The sequence below is a fragment of the Podarcis raffonei genome, chromosome 13 (assembly GCF_027172205.1).
Source record: "Podarcis raffonei isolate rPodRaf1 chromosome 13, rPodRaf1.pri, whole genome shotgun sequence".
NCBI lineage: Eukaryota > Metazoa > Chordata > Lepidosauria > Squamata > Lacertidae > Podarcis > Podarcis raffonei.
The window spans coordinates 41,526,935-41,552,498 of record NC_070614.1 but is presented as its reverse complement, the minus strand read 5'-3'; the positions used below and the strand labels follow the sequence as shown (position 1 = coordinate 41,552,498).

General features: G+C 47.4%; 3 protein-coding genes across 3 annotated transcripts; all 3 read right to left on the bottom strand.

The window, feature by feature from the left end:
- Positions 1–634: 634 nt before the first annotated feature.
- On the bottom strand, positions 635–1,816 carry LOC128398906 (olfactory receptor 5V1-like). Its single transcript, XM_053360171.1, has 2 exons — positions 1,787–1,816; positions 635–1,603 (listed from the first exon to the last, which is right to left on the bottom strand). The coding sequence occupies exons 1-2, from the start codon at positions 1,814–1,816 to the stop codon at positions 635–637; spliced, it is 999 nt and encodes a 332-aa protein (XP_053216146.1).
- An 8,068-nt stretch (positions 1,817–9,884) lies between these two features.
- On the bottom strand, positions 9,885–11,074 carry LOC128400271 (olfactory receptor 10AG1-like). The gene has a single exon (XM_053362429.1). It carries the CDS (start codon positions 10,830–10,832, stop codon positions 9,885–9,887), a length of 948 nt encoding a protein of 315 aa, XP_053218404.1. The 5' UTR covers positions 10,833–11,074.
- A 3,120-nt stretch (positions 11,075–14,194) lies between these two features.
- Positions 14,195–25,564, bottom strand: LOC128400642 (zinc-binding protein A33-like). Its single transcript, XM_053362984.1, has 6 exons — positions 25,015–25,564; positions 22,920–23,015; positions 21,749–21,985; positions 18,656–18,678; positions 18,048–18,172; positions 14,195–15,241 (listed from the first exon to the last, which is right to left on the bottom strand). The coding sequence occupies exons 1-6, from the start codon at positions 25,486–25,488 to the stop codon at positions 14,691–14,693; spliced, it is 1,506 nt and encodes a 501-aa protein (XP_053218959.1). The 5' UTR covers positions 25,489–25,564; the 3' UTR covers positions 14,195–14,690.

The window sequence follows — 25,564 nt, the reverse complement described above, 5'->3', positions numbered from 1 at the left end:
GGAAACTGGGTTCGCGTCTCCGCTCCTCCACATGCAGCTGCTGGGTGACCTTGGGCCAGTCACACTTCTTTGAAGTCTCTCAGCCCCACTCACCTCACAGAGTGTTTGTTGTGGGGGAGGAAGGGAAAGGAGAATGTTAGCCGCTTTGAGACTCCTTAAAGGGAGTGAAAGGCGGGATATCAAATCCAAACTCTTCTTCTTCTTCTTCTAAACAATGCAGCTACATAAGAACATGAACCATTCCCAAAATATAATACTCAGTGTCCTTGGATATTCTGCCACACTTGTCATCCTCTACTATAACACCAGTGTGGCACACCACTTCCTTTGACTCACAAGATATGCGGAAACATGAAATGACCAGAGCCACAAGGAGAACCAAGAATAAAAGTCTCCATATTCCATCAAGCAAAATGTTCAACCAATTCGAAGTTACTTATTCTTGGTGTCTAGAGAGACTGGTGGGAGAGAGAGTTTTACATTTTTTTCTTTTTGGTATTCAAAAAAATCTCAGGAAACGGAGGCAAACGGTTACCTTTGTTTTCCCTTTCAAAAAATGGATATACTGTACTACTTTTCCTTGGCTCAGAATTACTTATGCACCCATTCCAACTTAACTGAGAAATACAAATAACTAAGCCACACATTTGCTCTTTAAGCATTTATGAACTATGACCCTCTTCAAAGCCCCTTTCACCTCCTTATTTCTGAGACTGTAGATCAAAGGGTTCAGCATGGGCGTAATTACCCCATAGAGCATGCTCACCATCCTGTCCTGATCTGGATGGTGGCTGGAGGAAGGCCTTAAGTAAGTGAAGAGGATTGTCCCATAGAAGAGGCCCACTACCATAAGATGAGAGGCACAAGTGGATAAGGCCTTGCGTTTCCCCTCAGCAGAACGGATCCTAAGGATGGTGGAGATGATGTGGATGTAGGAGACCAACGTCACCATAAAAGCCCCCACACCAAAAATCCCACCAACAATGAAGACAACCATCTCAGCCACATAGGTGGAAGCACATGATAAGGCCAAGACTGGAGGGATGTCACAGTAGTATTGATTGACTCTATTGGATCTGCAGAAAGGTAGAGTGAAAGTCAACACCGTGTGTAGAAGGGAGTTGAGGAACCCTGTGACCCATGTACCAGCAGCCATCTGAAGACACAGCTTCTTGCTCATGATGACCGTGTATCGCAGAGGGTTGCATATGGCCACATAGCGGTCATAGGCCATGGCAGCCAAGAGGAAGACCTCTGTCCCTGCCAAGGCTATCAGGAAGTAGAGTTGCAGCACACAGCCAACAAAGGAAATGGTATTGCTCGCTGACAAGAGGCTCTCCAGCATCTTGGGCACTGTAGCTGTGGGGCAGCAGATGTCCAGCAGGGAAAGGTTGCTGAGGAAGAAATACATGGGGTTGTGCAAATGAGAGTCAGCTGCTATGGCAAGAAGAATGGTGCTGTTCCCCAGCAGGGTGACCAGGTAGATGAGCAAAAAGGCAGCAAAGAGGGAGAAGCGGACAGCTGGGAGATCAGAAAGTCCAGTTAGGATAAATTCTGTCACTAGGGTGCCATTCCCTATTTCACCATTCAGAAAGGAGCTTTCCTGGAAGAGTTTGGAAGAATAAGAGACACATGAAACATGTTGAATGCTGCAGACATAGTAGGGATTGAGATAAGCTCCAAGAGGATCTCTCCAAATCAGGATTGTGAGAAATTAAATGGGGAAATACAATTCAATGTAAGGGAATGTGCACACTGGGGCAAACGATCCAATATTCACATTTACCTCAATGGGGTTTGGACACTGGGTCAACATCTTTACTGAGCCATCAATTTACGACCCCAAGGTCTCTTTCCTGGTCAGCCACTGGCAGTTGTGACCCCATGTGTAAATATGTGAGGTTAAGATTTATTCATTTTTTATTTTTTATTTTGTACCAACATGCATCACTTGTTTACATTTACAGTGGTACCTCGGGTTACATATGCTTCAGGTTACATACGCTTCAGGTTACAGACTCCGCTAACCCAGAAATAGTACCTCGGGTTAAGAACTTTGCTTCAGGATGAGAACAGAAATTGTGCTCCAGCGGCATGGCGGCAGCAGGAGGCCCAATAAGCCAAAGTGGTGCTTCAGATTAAGAACAGTTTGAGGTTAAGAACGGACCTCCGGAACGAATTAAGTACTTAACCCGAGGTACCACTGTAATTGTATTTCCAATTTTATTTCACTCGGTTTGAGTAGGTCCTTTGGAGCTCTTTGCAATCGCTTTTTGTTTTAATGGCACTGAACAATTAGTATCATTAACAAACTTGGCCACCTCAATTCTCACACCTGACACCTCATCACTTAGGAACAAGATTAAAAGCACAGGTCCCAATACTGAACCTTGGGGGACTCCACTTTCTGAAACTCTCCAGTAGGAGACGTGTCCGTTTAATCCTTTGCTTCCTTTTACTTAACCAATTCCTGATCTGCAAGAGTGTTTACCACCTAGCCAGCTGAAGCATTCTGGAGAACTCAAAGATTTGCATTCCATCCCATAACGTTTTGTTTGGCCTAATAAAGCCTTTGCTCTAATATGGATTTTTGAATTTTTCTGTGAGAATTCTCATCTAAGGCATCTTTCTATTCACCTGAACATCCTTTCCAGAACATTCCATGTACCATTCCCATACCATATAACCTTGCCATTGAGGAGCCTTGCTCCTTCTCTCTGTACTAGCTAAGGGATTATCTACACTCACCTTTCCTCCGCTCTTTCCAGTCACGGTTCCCAATTTAAAGTTCCATGTCTGAACATCGTTTGTTTTTTTTTACTCCAGAGCTTTGCCTGTGAAAGCCGACTCTCTAAAGCTCAGTAGGAGCAGACAGCAATCTGTGGAGAACCCGTATTGATGTTTGCTCTGATTGATCACTAAAGAGTAGGTTTCCACAGGGAAACTTTGAGGCAAAAAAACCTCCACAGCTTTTAAGCGCTGACCTGTGCCTGGAAAGAGTGGAGCAAAAGGTAAGTGTTCCCCACTTCCTGCATCCTTGACCTTCATCATAACAGCTTCATTATGCCAATAGCTAATACACACTTGCAATGACTGGTGCATATTCATTCCTCCAAAGGTCTCACTTAAGAATTCCTCTCATCTGCCTTGAGATCAAGGAAGAGTCTGTTCCTCCAGCAGCCCAGCCTTTCCCTTTAAGTCCCAACATAAGGAGCACAAGGGAATCGCAGGCGCCGGAGCTCTGCCTCAGTGCCAGCAAACATCTCTTTCTGTCTCCAATGACCAATGATGAGACAAAAAGGTGTCCTTGATTTCCCAGCACAATAAGCTGCAGCCCTGTGAAAATTATTCATTCCAGAAGCTGCTCCCTGTACTGTTAAGGGAATACAGTCTGTGTTTTATGTATTCAAGTTCACCAAAGTGTGAAGCAGTTCTGGTCCACGTTTCCCCCCCCCCCAAAAAAAAAAAAGTTCAGGAGCTGTAGAGACTAGTCCTTCAGGTTATTGAAGAGAGATTTTTTTGTGGGCTTTTATCGTGTCTTGTGTGCAGAGATGTACCTAGGCTGCCTTGCACCCTTCACAAGGAGCTGTATTGGGGCCTCTGAAGCCGGAATAGACCGGTGACCAGAAACTCAAAAAGGTGTCTTTTCATTTCCTTTCATCCCCCACCAGTGACTTTCTCCATGGTAATCACGGTCTGGGCTGCTTCCCCTCCTCCTCCTCCATCGGTCCATTTTCTAAGCAGGCAGGCAGGCTCCTAGCCACTCTGAGCCAGAGTGGAGAGTCACGGTTTTTGTGCTCCCCCTGGCCCTGACCTGACCAACTCCTAGGTGCACCCCTGCATGTGTGTTTGAGTTTGTTCTAAATGAAGTAGTTTGGCCAGCATCCCTCCTGTAAAGAGTGCATCTTACGCTCCCCACAGTTCAGCTACTTCCCTCACAAGCTTAAAAGGCCGTACCTAGGGAGCCTGAAACCAAGCCCAGTCTATGTATTTTGAGTCCTTATAAACTGTTACGAAAAAGGAGCAATGCTGCTGAGAGCTCCAGATGGCTGGAAAGCCAAACAGGATGTTGACGTTATGGGACTGTACCGTGGGAACAAGGGACAGTCTATTCTGTGCACTGAGCACCGGATGTTAGCTCAGAGTGTCACATGACCCTGTACTGGAAGTACATGGGAGGAGTTTTTTTCTCTCTCTCTGCTGTTGGTGATGAGAGAGAGCAGTCACGATTTCTCTGTACTGCTGGAAAGACAGGAATAAAGGCATGTAAATACATTTCTGTCTGTCTCTTTCCCCTCCCTGGGAATGGAGGGGAGGAGGGGTGTGTTCTTCTCACGTTGGGAAGGATCGCCGATAAAGACCTCCCCTGATCTTGCCAGGAGTCGCAGACAGGGAGGTCAACAAGGATTCAAGCCGGTCACCTGGAGGGTGGCCAATTCCTCTGACTTTTGGCTTGAATTCAACATCTGGTAGCAATTAGCCGATGGTTATCTGATCCATGGGAATCAGCATGAGAGGTGAGAGGTCGATGAATCGTTGCCATCCTCTGCACCAAAGGAAAGAAGGAAACGTCTGCGTGCAGCCAGAAGCTGAACAGACAGCTGGACACCGAGAGGGGTATTTTCCAAGCAACGGAGCCCCAAAAGGTACGCTGATTTTCAGGCTAAAAAGTGTGAATGCAGAATGAATTATTCTCTGGTTCACGAGAGCTGCGTTTGAAAAACAGCTCTGAAAGCAAAAGGCTTGCATACCAGGAATTCTTGTGGTTGATAAGATTTCCTGTCCCTAGAAAGGTTGCTAGGCAACGACCGTCAGTAAGTGGAAAGTTACTGACTGGCTCAGTGAGAGCATGAGAAGTCAAAGTTTGTTTTGGCTATCTACGCAGCTGTGAAACAGCCCAAAAGTTTGCCTGCCAGGAAAGCAGTAAACAACCCAAAAGAGAACTTTTGGATTTTACAGGCTTGACATTGAGAGCAGAGACTTGGATTCAGAATGGATGCCAAGAAGGGGGGGAGGTTTACCCTATCCACCTCCCCTGACTAATGACAATTATTCATCTTGGTCTATAAAGATGAAGGCCCTGCTGCAGAATCAGAGGATCTTTGAGGTGATTGAGAACCCAATCCCTGCAGCACCAACACGAGGTTGGGAATCACAGAATCTGAAAGCCAGGACGGCTGTAATTCTGTGTGTCTCAGATGACCAATTGGTGCATATTCAGAATTTAGAGTATGTGCGAGAAATTTGGGAGACGCTGCGTAGAACACATCAGAGGGATGCTGGTTCTTCAGCGTTGCTGTATTTTGAGAAGCTGACCAATCTGAGACTTGCGCCTGATGGAGATGTTCAAGCGCACCTGACGGAAATGAAATATCTGCGCCAACAGATGGTGGAACGCAATTTCCGTCTGCAGGAGGAAGTGTTTTGCTTCATGATGATAAACAGCCTAAATCGGACTTACAAAACGGTTGCCAGTCAGCTTGGTTCCCTCCCGGCTCAAGATTTGACCGCGGAGAGGGTGTCTGCCGTTGTTCTGAATGAACAGGACCGCCTTGCTGCACTGGAAGTAAAGGACAGGGGGAGGGAGGAACGGAGTTCTAATTCCCCCGCTTATGTGGCTACTGGAGAGAATGCTGTAGCTTTGAACGTTGTCCGATGTTACAATTGTGGACAGGCTGGGCATCTTCAGCGGAACTGTAAGAAGCCACGCCAGCCAAAGGGAGCTAAGGGCCGCTCAGCAAAGCCTGAGGCATCAGGCAAAGGTCATACCAAGTCTTTGGTGAAACCTGCAAAGGTTTTGATGGCGAAAGGAACCACGCCAGATGTTCAGAACTCGTTTATAATAGACACGGGCTGTACATTTCATATGTCCCCACACAGAGAACTCTTTTCAACGTTTAAGAAGCAAAGCTTCGCTGTGAAACAGGCCAACGGTCAGGAGCTGGAAGCGACCGGGATAGGGACTGTGTATCTTAAGAGTCTGAACTTGACTATAAGCAATGTTTACTTGGTTCCTGAACTGAAGTTCAATCTGCTGAGTGTTTCGCAGATTGCAAAGAAAGGACTGAAACTGTCCTATGATGCTGAGAGCTGCAAGATCTACAAAGATGGAGAGTTGTTTCTTTCTGCCAGAGAGAAAGATGGACTGTATTTGTTGAGTTATGCACAAAGTGATTACATGGAATGTAATTCATCTGTGTCTAACCTAATTTCTCTTGCAGGTGTGACCAAGAAGATGACCGGGGTCAACAGAGCATTTCAGCGGGTGTATGCTGATGTGATTGGTCCTCTAGAACCATCTAGAGGCAATGCAAGATTTTATCTTGTGTGTGTGGATCATTTCTCTAACTTTGTCTGGATTTATGCGTTAGAGAAACCGCAACAAGCCTTGGATAGATTTCAGGAGTTTTGTGACAAGGTGAAAAATATGCATGGTGCTAACATTGGTTGTCTTTTCACAGATGAAAAGCAGATTTTTCTTTTACAGGATTTCCAGGAGTTCCTGCAGAAGAAAGGGATAAGACACAAGGTTGCTGTTTCAGCAGAAGCATGGAACAGGGGTGTCTGTGTACGGGTGAACAAAGAATTGCAAAAGGGGATGGAAGCGCAATTGCTTAGTTCACATCTGCCACATGAGTTCTGGGCCGAGTCGCTAATGTCGTATTGTTATACGAGGATGAGAAAGGTTTCAAAAGAGTTGGGAAGTTCTCCTTTTGAGAAACTGTTCCATAGAAAACCTTCTGCTGCCCATTTCAAGGTTTTTGGGTCTCATGTGAGGACAGAAGCTCCAGGTGGAGTAAAGAATGCCAGAGGCATTTTTGTGGGATATGAAAAGGGTCTCTACAGAGTAATTTTGTCTGAATCTGGTCAGGTGATTCTCACAAAATTTCTAGAGAGTGCTCCTGAACAGGAGAGGGTGATAGTACACACATTTCCCACAGAGGACGATTCAGATGATGATGTTGATTTTACTGATTACAGTGGTACTGAGAGTGACAGTGATAGCTCGGAGAGCTCAGTTGTCACAGTCATTGAGAGGAAATCTCACACAATGGATAGGCCTTCACAGGTGAAGGATGAACCACTGTTTACCATTGGAACTGGTTCTCCAAAGAGTCCTGAGACTGAACCAGTGAGCAGAGAAGATCAGCACCTCATACGAAGGTCTGAGAGAGTTACAAAGGGTGAACCACCCAAGAGGTACTCAAAAGAGTTTGCTAACTTAGCTGTTGCATGTGTTGCTGTTGTACACAACTGAGGACAGGTTGGAGCTGTGTCTAAGTCAGAGACAAAGACACAACAGAGAGTTGCTAGCCAAGGTAATGCAGATGCACTCATTCCTTGGAAGCCAGACAACCAGAGAGGTACACTGGGGAAACCAGTGGCGGGGAGTTCCAAGGGTGGAACTGTAACAACAGGTGAATGTTATGTGTATAACAACTGTTTGTTTTCTTCTCTGGATCACGCTTTGCTTGCCGCAACACGCATTGATTCTTTTGGGGGAGGATGTTACGAAAAAGGAGCAATGCTGCTGAGAGCTCCAGATGGCTGGAAAGCCAAACAGGATGTTGATGTTATGGGACTGTACCGTGGGAACAAGGGACAGTCTATTCTGTGCACTGAGCACCGGATGTTAGCTCAGAGTGTCACATGACCCTGTACTGGAAGTACATGGGAGGAGTTTTTTTTCTCTCTCTGCTGTTGGTGATGAGAGAGAGCAGTCACGATTTCTCTGTACTGCTGGAAAGACAGGAATAAAGGCATGTAAATACATTTCTGTCTGTCTCTTTCCCCTCCCTGGGAATGGAGGGGAGGAGGGGTGTGTTCTTCTCACGTTGGGAAGGATCGCCGATAAAGACCTCCCCTGATCTTGCCAGGAGTCGCAGACAGGGAGGTCAACAAGGATTCAAGCCGGGCACCTGGAGGGTGGCCAATTCCTCTGACTTTTGGCTTGAATTCAACAAACAAGTGTCTACAGATGCAGCTCAGTCAACTTCTGAATGAGCCCCAGAGCAGTTATAAAACTGTGAGGAGATTATGTTGAAGCAGTTATGGAAACAGTTATGGAAGGTCATTGCTAAGGGTAATTAATGTCTACAAAAAAATTTACATATCACTTGGGAAGATAGGCAAACTAACGCCAGTGCACTGGAAGAAGCAAAGATCACCAGTGTCAAAGCAATAATTCTTCAACATCAACTTCGTTGGACTGGTCATGTTGTGTGGATGCCTGGTGATCGTCTTCCAAAACAACTACTCTATTCCGAACTTAAAAATGGAAAGCGTAATGCTGGTGGTCAACAAAAGAGGTTTAAAGACAGTCTCAAGGCAAATCTAAAAAAATGTAGTATAAACACTAACAATTGGGAAATATTGTGAGCGCTCCAACTGGAGAACAGCCTTTACCAAAGATGTTGTGGGCTCTGAAGACGCTCGAACTCAGGATGAAAGGGAGAAACGTGCTAAGAGGAAGGCACACTTGGCAAACCCTCACCATGATCAACTCCTATCCAGAAACCTATGTTCCCCACTGTGGAAGGACGTGTGGATCCAGAATTGGCCTCCACTGTCACTTACGGACTCACTGTTAAGACTGTGTTTATGGAAGACAATCTTACTCAGGGTGAATTATGGTGCTGGAGGAGACTCTTGAGAGTCCCATGGACTGCAAAAAGATCAAACCTCTCCATTCTTAAGGAAATCAGCCCTGAGTGCTCACTGGAAGGAAAGATCATGAAGTTGAGGCTCCAATACTTTGGCCACCTCATAAGAAGAGAAGACTCCCTGGAAAAGACCCTGATGTTGGGAAAGATGAAGGGCACAAGGAGAAGGGGACGACAGGACGAGATGGCTGGATAGTGTTTGCAAAGCTACAAACATGAGCCTGACCAAACTGCGGGAGGCAGTGGAAGACAGGAGTGCCTGGCGTTCTCTGGTCCATGGGGTCACGAAGAGTCGGACACGACTAAACAACAACAACAACAACAATCTTACTCGGCTACGAGTGATTGCCAAAGAAATAAAGAAGCAGCCAGCTCCAGCTCCTCTACTTAGGGCTTATCCACATTTACCTTTTGCCTTGCACTTTCTAGGCAACAGGTCCACACTTTCCCAGTCCCCGTCCAAGCAAAGGATGCTTGTGTTTTGGTCTCGTGCTCTCATGTGAACCAGTTCCTTCCTGCGAGAGCTCAGAACCAGAAAAGGGTCCTGATTTTGATCAGCAAGGTGTTGGAGGTATGCAATACGCAATTGCACCATGACCCCTATCTTGCCCCTCTGTGCCTGGCAAGAATTATAGTTAATAATTTGTCTACTTTGTCATGTTTCTCCCAATGAACCTTGATTATCTGAAAAACCATGATCCATCTCCATTGTTCCCCAAAGTACCTAACAGGGGCATTCTGTGGTGCAGATTAAATTATCAGACCATTACCTACACTTACCTCCTTTTGGTATTCTGGTTAGTGTGCTGGTTGGGTCGTCTCTACCAAACCAACCATAATTTGTCCTCCAGTAACACAGAGCCAGAATCTCTGTGGGAGGCAGTTCCCCTAGCATAGGGGTGGGAACCTGTAGCTCTCCAGATGTTGTAAGACTTCCAACTCAAATCAACCTCAGCCAATATAGCTGAAGGTTAGGATTTATAGGATTCATAATCCCACAGCATCTGGGTTGCCCTGCCCCTGCCTTAACCCAGCATTTGAGCTCAATTCCTTCTAGTATTCATGTTTCCTGAACACAGGGAAGCAGCTTGGGGCTATTTAGAGGCACATGTCCTCAGCAAGTGTGGTAAGAATTTAGATGAAAACAGGTTTTCTGTCAGAAAAGTTTTATTCAAAGGTTTATTATATGGGTGGTGCCCTGAGGTACCATTCCAGCAATGATCACTTCTTACATTCCACACAGCACAGTTTCCTACCCATGGTTTTCATCAAGGCCACTTTGACCTCCTTGTTCCTCAAACTGTAGATTATGGGGTTCAACATGGAGGTCACAACTGTGTAGAACAAGGCCAGCAGCTTGTCGCTTGACGCTGAGTAGCTGGATTTGGGCCTAAGGTACGTAATGATGCCTGAACCGTAGAACAGGGACACAACGATGAGATGGGATGAGCAAGTGGAGAAGGCCTTACGCCTGCCCTCGGCTGAGGGCATCCTCAAAATTGAGGTGATGATGTATACATAGGACGTGAGGATCAGAAGGAAAGGGGCCGTGATGAAAAGTACAGCCACCATATAGACTGCAACAACGTTCATTGAAGTATCGCCACATGCTAGCGTCAGGAGAGGAGGGATGTCACAGAAGAAGTGGTTGATCCTGTTGGGCCCGCAGTAGGTCAGGCTAAAGACATAGTTAGTTTGACCCAGTCCAACCATCACTCCCACCGACCACGAGGCCACCGAGAGCTGGGCACAGACGCCTCGGTTCATGACAACACTGTACCGCAGTGGGTTGCAAATGGCCACATAGCGGTCGTAAGCCATGGCAGCAAGGAGACAGCATTCTGTGATGCCAAAGAGGGTGAAAAAGTACATCTGGGTAGCGCAGCCCCAGAGAGAGATCCTCCCATTCTCCGACAACAGGTTAGCCAGCATCTTGGGGACAATGGCTGTGGTGTAGCATATTTCCAACAGCGACAGGTTCGTCAAGAAGAAGTACATGGGTGTGTGGAGGGCCGGGTTTAACTTGATCACGGTGGTGATGATGGAATTCCCTGCAAGTGACACAGTGTACATGGAAAGGACCAGCACAAAAAGGAGCATTCGCAGTTGCGGCAGCCCAGAGAAACCGACAAAGATGAACTCGCTCACCAGGGAAGAATGATTGCCCATGGACCGCAATAGAGAATGACTCAGCTGCAGAAGATCGGAGATATAGATGGTGAAAGCTAGCCAGTCGCAAATGATCTACAGTTCTCTTCCCATTGCTTAGCACAGGGCTTACCCACACTCGCCTTTGCCTCTCTGTCCAAGCAAAGTTCTGTGTCCAAGTGGTTTTTTGCTCCAGAGCTTTTCCCACAAAAAAACCCCTGCTCTTCAGCATTCAGTCAGAGGAAATGTCAATTCAGGTTATCTGCGGGTTGCTGTTTGTGCTGGTTGAATTTTAAAGAGCGTTGTTTTTGCGGGGAAAGCACCAGAGTGGCAGGGAAAGGGTGCTTGGACGCTGTGCTTTAAAGTGTGGGCCATGCCTGGAAAGAGCAGAGGAAAGGCGGATAAGCCCTAGCAAAGGTTTCAGGACTTAATTTCGACTTATCTGACACACACACTCCGACTTGGAAGTTCCCCCTTTTAGCGTCAGATGTATGGGGTTGTGGTGTGGAGCTAAGGTGAAGAAAATATTCACGCACAGAATTTCAGCAGGAAGTTACGGGGTGTACGAAGGTTGGGAACGAAGCAGCATGCCCTCTTCAAAACTTTTGTGGGAGCAAATAGTATTGAGAGCAGCATCACATATAACCACAGCAGTACCACGATGGGCACAAATAAACATGAATGCAAAACAGAGGGGACTTTGAAGGATCCCATGAATTGAATATGCTGCGGATCTTCCTCATGCAAGAACACATTTTGCCACTGCTCAAAGGAAAACCCGGTACCTGCACCTTGGGAAACAAAACTGTTCACTAACCAGGCATCTAATCTGGAAAAGGCATCTAAGACATTTCTTTCCCAGAAAAACTGACCTGTGGAAGACCTCTGATCATCCTATGTGACAGTCGGTGTTTTCAGGATGGTGAAGGCAGAGCTAATCCGTTTTTCTGTTTACAAAAATGAGCTGGCTGATACTTCTGGAAAACTCACAGGGAGGACATGAAGACAGCAGCTCAGCTGCATTGTTTGTCCCCAGTACCTGATCTTCTCCAGAAGTAGACTGCATCTAAACGTGGAGATCATGTTTTGCAACCAAGACTAACAGCTGTGGATAAACCTAGCTTCTGTTAACTTGCCTAATATTTGAACTATCACATGGTGATCTTGCTACACTGGAATTACTCTGAGGCAATCTTTAAAACTCAAAATGAAGTTTTGAAATCAAATTTTGACTGATCAATCAATGCATACTTTACAGCCTTAGGGGGTGACTCAGTGGAGCATTTGCCAAGGCTGCCTGCAATGCCAAACCAATTCGTGGGAAAACACTAATCTCCAAATGAACTATAGAATGCAAGTTCTGCTGAAGGAAGCCATTTGGACCTGTTGCTCTCCAGATGTTGTTGGATTACAAATCCCATCATCCCTGACGTACTGAGAACTGAAGTCCAGCAACATCCGTCCAGCAGCAGGTTGCCTCAAGCAAGATTTTTAAGCTGAACGTTATTGCACTCAGATACTGTGCATATAGCATTATTCTCTTATTTTGAGTTGGTTCCCTGTAAAATTCTGTGTGAATGACTATCGCACTATAGTGGGCGCTATATGTGTGTTGTTTCAGAATGCATCATAATTATTCCAGAAATCTGGAAGGAGTAAAACGGCTCTTACGTCTTCCAAGCATCCAAGCAAGCAACACCCAAACTGATGCCTCCCAAGAGCAGATGTAAATATAACAGATCAAGGAAGAACTGAGCCACAAATGCCTTTAGAAAGGTGCACTGATGCTAAAATTTAAACAACAGCCTCCCTGTTCAGACACACAGACAACTTGCACTCACCTCTGAAAACATGACCCAACCCATCATCTGAGGAGAAGCCTCCAGGCTGATCCGACTGATACCTTTCTACCATCACCTCTTCCTCCCCTGAGGCGTCATCAGTAGACCCACACACCCCCTTTCCCAGAAACATCCAGGTATAATAAGTCTCTTTGGGTACAGTTTCTGCAGGGATCTGGCCCTCCAGCTCCCTTAGATGCTTGTCAGACAAAGCTGTGCTGTTGGCAATTGTCTGAGGACACCATTTCGCTTCATCCTGTTTACAAGAAGAGGAGAAAGGAATCTGAGCAGCCCAGAAAGGAGGGCCGCCTCTGTACTTCTGGAAGTTCTTGGACTCCATGTCCCATCAGCCCCAGCCAGCACAAGCCAACAGTTGGGGATGATGGGAGCTGTAGTTCAAACACCTGGATGGGCCGCAGGTTAGCCACCACTGCTCCAGAGTTGCTGATATCTTTGGCAGAGAGTAAGCTAGGGAGACTAATCCTGGCTTTGCGGGTACAGTGGTACCTCGGGTTAAGTACTTAATTCGTTCCGGAGGTCCGTACTTAACCTGAAACTGTTCTTAACATGAAGCACCACTTTAGCTAATGGGGCCTCCTGCTGCCGCTGGAACATGATTTCTGTTCTCATCCTGAAGCAAAGTTCTTAACCTGAAGCACTATTTCTGGGTTAGTGGAGTCTGTAACCTGAAGCGTATGTAACCTGAAGCATATGTAAACCGAGGTACCACTGTATCCGCTTTTGCACAAACACACACACACACAGTGCTCACTGTGATTAACAAGAAACATTTTATTCCAATGGCAAAACGTTTCAACTTCTGCCTTCCTCTGCTGCTAAAATAAAAAATGAAATGATGCTGTTGTCAAGGTGGCACTTCTGGAGATGTTCAGAAAGGCATCGTTCGCTGAAGCTATGGGATGTTGGTGCTGCCCTCTCCAGGCTGAGGTCATGTGGCTTTAATGTGTCCTGCATGTACATTTAGAACAGGCTTCCTCAACCTCGGCCCTCCAGATGTTTTGAGACTACAGTTCCCATCATCCCTGACCACCGGTCCTGCTAGCTAGGGATCATGGGAGTTGTAGGCCAAAAACATCTGGAGGGCCGAGGTTGAGGAAGCCTGGTGTAGAAGTTTCCCCCTCTTTGCTAAAGTGGGAGGATCAATTGGTGTCTCTAAATCTGACAGTCCGTGGTTCCCATTTCAGAACTGAAATGTTTAGCTTCTGGCTGCTCTACCTCTTCAGTCAAAATTGTGGATGTGTGGTTCCTAAAACATGTGCGTAGGTCAGTTGTCGCTTTATATTGTCCAGAGCTTCATCATTTACTTTCAGGTCTCTTTTCTGCCCTCCCTCCCTCGTCCTATATCACTAGCCTTATCTGTGACAATATTTCCTTCAAGGCAGTGCCCCAGGTTCTGATACACCCAGAACAATGAAAGTTCCTATTATATCTTTATAATAATAAAGATTTATTATTTATACCCTGCCCATCTGGCTGGATTTCCCCAGCCACTCTGGGTGGCTCCCAACAGAATAATAATAATAATAACAATAACAATAAAGCAATAAAATATCAAACATTAAAAACTTCCCTAAACAGAGCTGCCTTCAGATGTCTTCTAAAAGTCCTTATTTCCTTGACATCTGAAGAGAGGGTCTTCCACAGGGTGGGCACCACTACCAATAAGGCCCTCTGCTTGGTTCCCTGTAACTTTGCTTCTCGCAGTGAGGGAACCGCCAGAAGGCCCTCGGTGCTGGACCTCAGTGCCCAGGCTGAGCGATGGGGGTGGAGACGCTGCTTCAGGTATACTGGGCCGAGGCCGTTTAGAGCTTTAAAGGTCAGCACCAACACTTTGAATTGTGTTCATTCTTTCCTGGGGAAGCTCAGAGCAACTTTGCACGGGGCACCAGTGGTTTCCTAGCCAGGCACCACCTGGTCCAAGTCCACTCTGATCGAGCAACTCAACATAAATTAAGACCGTTCGCAAATGAAACAGAGTCCTGGTGGGGCTTGATGGGACTTCCAGATACGGCCTTTGCTATGCCCGCGGGAACAGAAGGTGAAGGGCTTCGCCGTTGAGCCCGTCTTTGTTGACTCCAGGGCTGAACATGGGGTAGAGGCGCTCGGAGAAGATGTCTGAAAAGGTGTAGATGTGGAGCATGGTGTCGGCATCGTAGAAGGAGACCTGCCCCGCTTCGTAGTCCAGGTAGACCCCGACTTTCTGGGGCTTGGCCTTGAGGGACAGCAGCTTGGGGGGAGACTCAAGGGCCTTGTATTCACTACCGTTCCTCAACCAGATGGCCCAGAATCCATTGCTGGGCTTGACTTTCACTTTGGCTTCCTTCCTGTTGACGGACTCCTTGGCCACGCCAATGTCCCAGCTGGTTTTATTCCTCACCTCTACTTCCCAGTAATGGCGTCCTGAGGTAAAACCCTGAGAGCCCAGCACACACACGCACTTGCTGAACCTCTCAGGCCCGTCAGGGACCTCGTCCTCAGGGTTGTCTTCAAGACGAACGCTATCAAGGTCCTTGGAGAGCACAAGGTTGGGGTGGTTGGTGGCAGGATCCAAGGTGATTTGACAGGGAGCTGTTGGGATACGACCAGCATAATGGTTACCGACACCTTACATTACATTCAGAAATGTTGGCTGCAGGAGATATCTACACTAAACAGGCTGTCCAGTTTTTACCTCAGAGATGCCAAAAGGATTTTCTGGGCCCAGCACACCGCATGTGCATCAGGCACACCACCCTTCTCACACAAAGAGGACATGTATCTGCATATCCTTTGCTTCACATACAAATTCGTATTGTCTTTGGCAAGTAGGGTAGAGGGCGCAGTGATAAATCAGGGGCCACACACAACAAAACAGAGGACTCAGCTACGTTAGTCAAAATGCAGCATTATAACACTGTGACACCGAATGGGACTGTAGAGCTAAAATCGCAACTCAGTGATATTCTCAATTGTGAGCTTTACAATGGTTTCTCGCAGAGCATTTTCACGGCGTGGTTTTTTATATGTGTAGATATAGCCACAATGTCAACAGGAGAAACTTTTCCTGTAATTATAGTCCCAGTCTTGAAAAGCCATAACCTGTTAAATTTCTGCCTGCCACATAGTGGTTAAAGCAGGCTTCCTCAACCTCGTCCCTCCAGATGTTTTGAGACTACAATTCCCATCATCCCTGGCCACTGGTCCTGCTATCTATGGATCATGGGAGTTGTAGGCAAAAAATATCTGGAGAGCCGAGGTTGAGGAAGCCTGGGTTAAAGACATTATTATTATTATTATTATTATTATTATTATTATTATTATTATTATTTATACCCTGCACATCAGGCTGAGTTGCCTCAGACACTCTGGGTGGCTTCTGACACATATAAAAACGTCAAACTTTTTAAAAAGGTTTAAAGTCCTTCAAATTTCTTCTAAAAGTTTTGTAGTTCTTTATTTCTTTATCTCCTCAGATACAGCCCTGCTCTTCTCTAATGTCCACCCTAAACCACACAAAGAACTCAGGTTTCACGAGCTACAAACCGGTTGTGTTAACTGGAGATCTTTCGTCAGCTGGCACTCGGTACAAGAGCAGGCATGGCACTTCATAGAATCATAAAACTGTAAAATTGGAAGGGACCCCATGGATCATCTAGTCCAGCCCCCTGCAATGCAGGATTTTTTGGGGGCTCAAACCCACAATCCTGAAATTAAGGGTCTCATGCTCTACCAGCTCAGCTATCACAGTTTGCTTCAGATGGGGCATTGGTCAAAAGAGATGCAAGATTACACACACACACACACACACACACACACACACACTTTTGGATGGATGGCGGCTAACAGATTGAGGTTGAATCCTGACAAGACAGAAGTACTGTTCTTGGAGGACAGGGGGTGGGCTGGTGTGGAGAACTCCCTGATCCTGAATGGGGTAACTGTGCCCCTGAAGGACCAGGTGCACAGCCTGGGAGTCATTTTGGACTCACAGCTGTCCATGGAGGCACAGGTTAATTCTGTGTCCAGGGCAGCTGTCTACCAGCTCCATCTGGAATACAGGCTGACACCCTACCTACCCACAGACTGTCTCGCCAGAGTGGTGCATGCTCTAGTTATCTCCTGCTTAGACTACTGCAATGCATTCTATGTGGGGCTACTTTTGAAGGTGACCCAGAAACTACAACTAATCCAGAAAGTGGCAGCCAGACTGGTGACTGGGAGTGGCTGCCGAGACCACATAACACCGGTCCTGAAAGACCTACATTGGTTCCCAGTATGTTTCCAAGCACAATTCAGAGTGTTGGGCTGACCTTTAAAGCCCTAAATGGCCTTGGCCCAGTATACCTGAAGGAGCATCTCCACCCCCATCGTTCTGCCCAGACACTGAGGTTCAGCACTGAGGGCCTTCTGGCGGTTCCCTCACTTAGAGACGTGAGGTTACAGGGAACCAGGCAGAGGGCGTTTTTGGTAGTGGCACCCACCCTGTGGAACGCCCTCCCATCAGATGTCAAAGAAATAAACAACTATCTGACTTTTAGAAGACACCTGAAGGTAGCCCTGTTTAGGGAAGTTTTTAATATTTGATGAATTATTGTATTTTAGTCTTTTGTTGGTTTTCCCAGCCAGATGGGCGGGGTATAAATAATAATTATTGTTGTTGTTGTTTGTCCTCCCAACCTTGTGAGGTAGGTTATGCTCAGAAACAGAACCTGGCTGAAGTCTGCTTAGTATGTTTTGGGGCCAAATATAAATTTGAAACTGGGCATCCCTGGTCCCAATCAAAAACCCAACCTTCCCCAGCTGGTGCTCTCCGGACAGTGTTGCTCTACATCTCCCATCATCCCTGACCTTTGACCATTCTACCTGGGGTTGATGGGACTTGTAGTCAAAAAAGTCTAGGGGCACCAGCTTGGGGAGGGGCTGCTCTAGTTACTATGCCACACTGGCTCCTCTGCATGAAACAACAGTTGAATGAAGACACTGAGGTCCAGCGCCGAGGGCCTTCTGGCGGTTCCCTCACTGCAGGAAGCAGGTTACAGTGAACCTTCAGGGCCTGTGGAAGACCTTCTCTTCAGATGTCAAGGCAATAAGCAACTATCTTACTTTTAAAAGACATCTGAAGGCAGCCCTGTTTAGGGAAGTTTTTAATGTTTAATGCTGTATTGTGTTTTTAATATTTGGTTGGGAGCCGCCCAGAGTGGCTAGGGAAACCCAGCCAGATGGGCGGGGTATAAATTATTAATTATTATTATTATTATTATTATTATTATTATTATTATTATTATTATGGCAGCAGAGCAGCTCTGGCCTCAAGTGGCAGATTTTGCCACAGCATCACAGAAACAGTTTATGCCAAGCTGTTGTGGCAATAAATCCTCACCGCTCCGATACTTACAAGGTCTCAGAGCTGGCAGCATCTCCTTCCACACCATGTACTGAATAGGGCCCTTAAACTGGCCCAGGCTGAACTCACGGGCGACCACAGGCAGTGTGGATCCTTTGTCATCACTAGGGCAATATCTGCAAGAACAGGGGAAAGATCGTATAAAGTAGAATCCATTATCAGTGACACAAGCTGCTCTTTATCTCCACCTAGTGGCCAGATCTGAAAGTGCTGCTCTTTGTACTAATGCTCATTTAGCTCCTAAATAAGAGTCATACTACATTATTCAAACACGGGAGTAGTTGTGGATTAATCGATGCAAAAGGCACTGGTGTTATATTCCTGATCTAGCAGGGAATGAGTTCTAGTTGTGGATCACAGATCATGAGTGGAAAACAAACAGCAGACAGAGAAATCGAGAAGCAGAGTTTTTTTAAAAATCGTTTTAAAAAGTGATGAGGAGAGGCAGAAGATCCAGGAGCCACAAAAGACCCTGTCCCACCCTCTAACAATATTGCTGGTACAGCTCCAGTTGCATCCCCAGATGAAGTCAAGTAAATGCATGTTTGCTGAGAGGGTTAAGAACAAAAGCTGGAGGTTCAGTCATACGGTCTACTCACTTTTCTGTGAAGGCTTTGATGTCCTGCAAAAAAGAAAAAGGGAAATGACCATTTAGAATATAGTTTCGTGGATATCACAGAAGCTGCTAAAACCAGGACATCTTAAATTATTTTTCATCACCCTTTTGGGTTTCCTACCTTCCTCCCACAGGAGCCCAGAGTGTCATGCAGCCATCACAAATGACAATCACGATAACACCCATTGCTAAAATAGTAGCTAAAACCTATATCAAAACTCAAAAGTGTGGTGCTACAGGCACCGTAAATACGGTAATACTTAAGCTAACGGACTCCTCACTGCGTCTATGTACCAAAGGTTTGAATGAATGACTAAATGCATCTTCAAGAGACACTTAACAGTTGTCAACAACGAGGACAGCCAACTTTCCCCAGGGCTGGAAGTTCCATGAGCGGGACAGCCACCACCAAGCAGGCCCTGCCTCATGACACCATCCCACGGGCCATACCTCTCGACAGGACCATGGGCTGGGCCCCCCATGACGGTCACAGAAAATGGGCCAGCCCATATGGAGAGAGGCCATCTTGGACCCCAAAGCCGTCCCAAAACTGGTTGTAATATCTCAGCCAAGGTCTAAAGCAGGGGTGCGAAACCTCAGGCCTCAGGGGCAAGGGGCCAAAAGTAGCTCTCCAAGCTTTTTGGGGTGTGAAACCAGCTGTACAAAGGCACAGATTCATATTTGTTGCTCCGCCCACTTTTGCCCCCTGGCCACGCCCACCAGAAGGAAATGCAGTCCTTGATCAGAAAAAGGTGATCCACCCTTGGTCTAACGGAAGCTAGCAATGCAATTGCCTGTCACACGAGGCTTCTCATGACCTCATCCAAAATGATGACTGGACTTGTGTGTTGCAGCCGGATTATATAAATTGAGGCAGTCATGGTGACTTTCTGTAGCCTAGGGCTTGCTCAGCAATGGAAACCCTCTTGCTGGCTTCAGTGGCGGAGCTGGTTTATTCCATGGGGGTTTCCTTCCCCCACATTCAAAGCTTTTAAAAAATTACTTCAGTTGAACCTCCCTTTCTTTTCAGCAACCCAGTGCTCCGGTGGTTTACAGCTTGTTATGGAACTTTAACTCAGGTAGGTTCACCTGGTGCCTTCGTTATACGTCTTTAGGCACCAGGCAAAAACATTCCTCTTCACAAAGGCCTTCAGCTGATTAATATTCTACAGCCTTTAAAATGTGGGGGGGGGGTTGTTTTGTTTCAAGTTTTTGTGCTTTTATCCTGAATTTCTATCTTGTGAAACGCCCCAAGATGAAGGGGGGTTTATAAATTTAATAACTAATAATAATTAATCCCACCTTCTCTGAAAGGGTTTGCAGTTCTTCCAAATTCGCATCACTGGCAGCATAGTCACCATCTCTGGCTGATCAGGGGTGCTGAGGCACGCACAATTTTTTTACTGTGGGTGCCTGGCTGGGCAACTAATAATTATTTTATTTCATTTTATTTTATTTTATTTTATTTTATTTTTACCCAGCCCATCTGGCTGGGTTTCCCCAGCCACTCTGGGCAGCTCCCAATAGAATATTATTAATAATAACAACAACAACAAAGCAATAAAACTTCAAACATTAAAAGCTTCCCTAAGCAGGGCTGCCTTTGGATGTCTTCTAAAAGGCAAATACCGTATTTTTCGCCCCATAGGACGCACCGGCCCATAGGACGCACCAAGTTTTTTGGGGGGGAAATAAAGGAAAAAAAATATTTTCCCCCCCAGGCGCTTGTGGGCAGGCAGCGGGGAGAAGCGCTCTTCTCCCCGCAGCCCGCCTTCAGACCAGGTCCGGGGACAGCAGGAAGACGCGCTGCGCCTCCCAGCTGTCCCCGGAGCTTGTGGGGCAGCCAGCAGGGAGAAGCGCTCTTCTCCCCGCCGCCCGCCTTCAGATCAGGTCCGGAGGCAGCGGGAAGATGCGCTGCGCCTCCCAGCTGTCCCTGGAGCTTGCGGGGCAGGCAGCGGGGAGAAGCGCTCTTCTCCCCGCCGCCCGCCTTCAGATCAGGTCCGGAGACAGCGGGAAGATGCGCTGCGCCTCCCAGCTGTCCCCGGAGCTTGCGGGGCAGGCAGCGGGCAGAAGCGCTCTTCTCCCCGCCACCCGCCTTCAGATCAGGTCCGGGGACACCGACCCCTCTCGCTCTCCAGGCTTCAGCGAAAGCCTGCATTCGCCCCATAGGACTCACACACATTTCCCCTTCATTTTTGGATAGGGAAAAGTGCATCCTATAGGGCGAAAAATACGGTAGTTGTTTAATCCCTTGACATCTGATGGGAGGGCGTTCCACAGGGCGGGTGCCACTACTGAGAAGGTGCTGTGGCGGGGCACTCAGTCGGGCCCTTCCGCTATGACAGGGGGCTCCATCAGGCCCTTCTGCTTCGGCACCAACATATGACATCACGCACGCGTGTGACATCACACACACGTGCCAGGCACCCACAATGCTGGGTGGAACTAGGCACACCTGATGTGCAGATTTCATTGGCTCCACTTTCCACCTCTTAATCCGCGTCCTTTGCAGGTGGCAGTCCCCCTACATCCCCTTTCTACACAGGTACAGATTTGTCATACCTTCTGCTCGATCATAATAAGCAAAGAGACACAAGCATATTTCGTTTACATGATTTGTGCAGGATCTCGAGTACCTCTGGGAGACCATAAAAAGGTAAAGGGACCCCTGACCCTTAGGTCCAGTCGTGGCCGACTCTGGGGTTGCGGCGCTCATCCCGCTTTATTGGCCGAGGGAGCCGGCGTACAGCTTCCGGGTCATGTGGCCATCATGACTAAGCCGCTTCTGGCAAACCAGAGCAGCGCATGGAAACGCCGTTGACCTTCCCGCCGGAGTGGTACCTATTTACATACTTGCACTTTGACGTGCTTTTGAACTGCTAGGTTGGCAGGAGCAGGGACTGAGCAACAGGAGCTCACCCCATCACGGGGATTCGAACCGCCGACCTTCTGATCGGCGAGTCCTAGGCTCTGTGGTTTAACCCACAGCGCCACCTGCATCCCTTCTAGGAGACCATACCTGACTGCAATCCAGAAATGATGCCCTCCCCACAGATTTGTTCAGAGAGGCACTGACCTTCAGGAAGGCTTCGGGGTCCAGCTGCCCCTCCAGCCGTGCCTGGATCTTGGCCGCTTGTTCCTCAGCCGCGCGGACTTGCTCCTGCCCGTTGCGCTGGTTCCTTTCCAGCTCGCTGAGGAGGAGCTCTTCCTCGCGCCGGATCTCCCTCCTCATCGCTGCCTCCTTCTCCTGGAGCCACTGGTGGAGCTCGGCGAACTGGGCCGAGAGGTGCTGCTCCAGGCGGAGGCGCTGGGCCTTGAGAAGGAACAGCAATGGTGAGGAAAGGAGGATGTGTGAGCGATGGACACCAGCTCTGATCTGGCAGCCCCAGTGTGCATAGAGAAAAGGGACTGTTTGTGGGAGGAAGCCAGCGGCCAAGTGTTACCCTACCAGACTGAACTGGGATGCACAAGGCTGTTTTTTCCTTCATTTAGAAGTAGCAGCAACATTACATGCATTTTTAATAATAATAATAATTCCCTGTTTAATAATAAATATTCCCTGTTTAGGGAAGTTTTTAATGTTTAATGCTGTATTGTGTTTTTAATATTTGGTTGGGAGCCACCCAGAGTGGCTGGGGAAACTCAGCCAGATGGGTGGGGTATAAATAATAAATAATAAATTATTATTATTATTATTATTATTATTATTATTATTATTATTATACCCCACTCATCTGGCTGAGTTTCCCCAGCCACTCTGGGCGGCTCCCAACACAATTTCAAAAACACAATAAAACATCAGTCATTAAAAACTTCCCTAAACAGGGCTGCCTTCAGGTGTCTTCTAAAAGTCAGATAGTTGTTTATTTCCTTGACATCTGAAGGGTTCCACAGGGTAGGCGCCACTACCGAGAAGGCCCTCTGCCTGGTTCCCTGTAACCTCACTTCTCGCAGTGAGGGAACTGCCAGAAGGCCCACGGAGCTGGACCTCAGTGTCTGGACTGAATGATGGGGATGGAGATGCTCCGTCAATGTTTAGAACCCAAATTACATGCGATTGCGCTTTAAGGTTCTGTCTTATCTAATGTCATCCTCTCAGACATGTTTCTGAATAGATTCTGCTGTTTTCTTACACTTCAAACCAAGCATTAAATGCACATTAAAAAGCAAAAGCATGTGTGCTGAAAGTAACATGCAGCTTGGCTCCATGAAACAAGGGTGAAAGCATCAAAGAGGCTTGGACTCACAGAGATTTCTGGAAATTTCTGGGCACTCTGCTCTTGCAGCGATTTCGCCGCCTGGGCTCTGGATTCCAGCACCGCCTGAGCAGCTGTTAGGACCTCCTGCATGGAAACAGACATGGCAAGAATGAACACAAAAGGGCAATCAGAATACATTGGCAACTGCTGCTCATGTAGGGTTGCCACTAGCCACAGCGATCAATAGCCTGGTTAGGGGGTTTTGTTTTATTTTTTGCTTGCTTGGAATTGGGGGGAAGTTTCTGGAAAACCAAAAAGCAACATTAGCCCACTTTACCAGCCATTAGAGGAGACATAAACTTTATGCTGGGCTCCGCCTCTCAAAGAAACACACCCAGTTTGTTATTAATGGAACATGACTTTCTACCTGACAATATTTCAAAAAGTGAAAGAGGTTTTGTTTGTTTGTTTTGTTTTTGGCCAATGTTTTGAGCTTTAATTTTAATGCAATTCGCCAAAATCTACACTGCCGACATGGGCTGCCATACGTCCTGATTTTCCCAGACAATTCAGCGATTTCCACCCAGATGCTGCTTATGAAGTCTTTGTCCGGGAGATTCCGGACGTACGGCAACACTAAATTAGAAGTGGTTCCAGCAACATGAACGACACCCTCTTCAAAATAAATTGCCTGCAATCCTTTCTTTTCCCACATCCCTTTCCAAATTTGGCATGTTCCTTTTCACCAGACGCTGCCATTTTTTGAGTGAAGCCTGGATTAGCAGTGTGTATTTATTAAACTGTGTGTTTAACGAAGCCATCACCCTGAGTTACAACTGCCCAGCACATAGCGAAGTCTCGCCTGATTTTCATGGCTCTACAAGTGATCGACGCTTGCAACAGCTTGAGCAAGAAGGCAATGCACACTCCAGAGGTGCCAGGGCTCAGAGTTAATGCAAACCATCTCACCAACCAAGAAAGTCAGGGAAGCAGTCCAAAGAGTGGCAAGGTACCTGAGAGGCCCTGCAGACCTGAAACTAAAGGGATCCACTGGGTGAATTGCAGCCGACTCTAGGGCATCGCAGCTAGGGAAGATGTTTGGAAACATACAGCTAACGCAGCTTGAAATGATCATGTGCAACTCTGAATCACATCTAGGAAAGACTGGTTGCCTAGAGTTGCGAAACTGAGCTCAAGGCTCAAGTAACAGGCATCCTTTTTTTCTCAAAAATGAGTAATGGTCAGGTGATGTGTGAGCCATTCTTCCACTCTGAGACCCACAGGTATCATAGGTATCATAGAATAAATTGCACATTCAGATTAATCATGTGGAACAGCCCCATGGAGATTGCAACACATCAGACCAAAAGGTAAGGAACTCATTGCTTAAAAGCTTCGTGAAGCTTATTCTTCTTTCTTTAAACTCCCCACACATATTAAGCTAATATTCAGAGACCCAAAGGCCAGCTCTTTCCTATCTATGTTGAGTACCACTCTGAGCTCTACAGACGAAGGGTGGTATACAAATTTGCTGAGCTGCAAAAATTAAGCTATAACGTCCGGCAAAGCAGAATTCTGGTTGCATTGACTGAAGCTGAAAACTGGACGGTCCTACGCAGTGCAAGTAGCGAAGTGGCATGGCACCCCCTAGTGGCGCAACGGGCTACTGCAGCCAGCAACAACAGGCGGTTGTGCAACAGGGTAGAAGTTTGGGGCATAAATCCAAGGTCCCGCTCAGTGGAATAAACAGAAGCACCACAGCCACCCAGTTCAGCCCTGCTGTCTTGCCATTTTTTGGAAGCCAGTTAAGTAACAGGCATCATTGCCTAAAAGCAGAGGAGTGCCAGATCTAGCCCATTTCCCCCCCTTTAAACCTCAAGATCTCCCAAAGACTCACAGTTTAATAAAAGCCTGGGCTGGGGGTTTGGAAGCTAGGGGGTTGTTTTCAGGCTCAGTAACTGAACCCAGTCCACAGTTCTTCCACATTTGAGTATTCAAAGGCAGCTGGAGGGAAGTCTGATCCACCCTGCATGCTTTATCTGAGATTCCTGCATTTCAGGGGGTTGGACTAGATGACCCCTGGAACCCAACTCTAGGATTCTACGATCTAGCACTATAGGATGCTTGAGCGCCGCCTACCGACCTTGTAGCGCTCCACAGCCCCGTCCAAAGGGATGCACTGGTGCCCCCAGTGATCAGGCTGCAGCGCCCTCACTAGGCAGCCGTCGTCGGCGCAGAAGAGGAGCTCTCCCTGCACTTCGTCGTCCAGCGGCCCGTCGGGCTCGGCGTCTTCGTCGCTCGCCCGGGCGGACAGAGTCTCCAGGGTCTTCCGCGCCAGCTGGCCCAGGACGCGGTTGGCCGTGAATTTCCCCCCCGGGATCTCCCGGCGGCACTCCGGGCACGTGGGCAGAGGCGCGTCCTCCCCGTCGCTGCTGCTGCTGCTGCTGCTGCTGCCGCCTCCGCCGCCTCCGCCGGGCACCTCTGCCCAGTAGCGGGCGATGCAAGGCTGGCAATAGTTGTGCCCGCATTCCAGCATCACGGGGTCCCGGAAGAGCTCCAGGCAGATGGAGCAGATCAGGTCCTCGGCAAAGTGCTCCACTCCCGTCGGGGCCGCCATGGGGATCTCAGGCCTTTCCTACACAGCCCTGGAAAATGTATTTATCTTTCTCTCTCCTTCCTTTCCTGTTTTAAAG

What these genes read in the sequence shown, in the direction of transcription:
- LOC128398906 (XM_053360171.1), bottom strand. Translation starts at nt 1,816, where the DNA reads ATGTTGACCCAGTGTCCAAACCCCATTGAG. An exon ending in AGTGTCCAAACCCCATTGAG is followed by an intron (nt 1,604 to 1,786) that starts GTAAATGTGAAT and finishes AAACTCTTCCAG; the next exon opens with GAAAGCTCCTTTCTGAATGG.
- LOC128400271 (XM_053362429.1), bottom strand. Translation starts at nt 10,832, where the DNA reads ATGGGCAATCATTCTTCCCTGGTGAGCGAGTTCATCTTTGTCGGTTTC.
- LOC128400642 (XM_053362984.1), bottom strand. Translation starts at nt 25,488, where the DNA reads ATGGCGGCCCCGACGGGAGTGGAGCACTTTGCCGAGGACCTGATCTGC. An exon ending in AGAAATTTCCAGAAATCTCT is followed by an intron (nt 21,986 to 22,919) that starts GTGAGTCCAAGC and finishes TTCCTTCTCAAG; the next exon opens with GCCCAGCGCCTCCGCCTGGA. An exon ending in GCTGCCAGCTCTGAGACCTT is followed by an intron (nt 15,242 to 18,047) that starts GTAAGTATCGGA and finishes GTATCCCAACAG; the next exon opens with CTCCCTGTCAAATCACCTTG.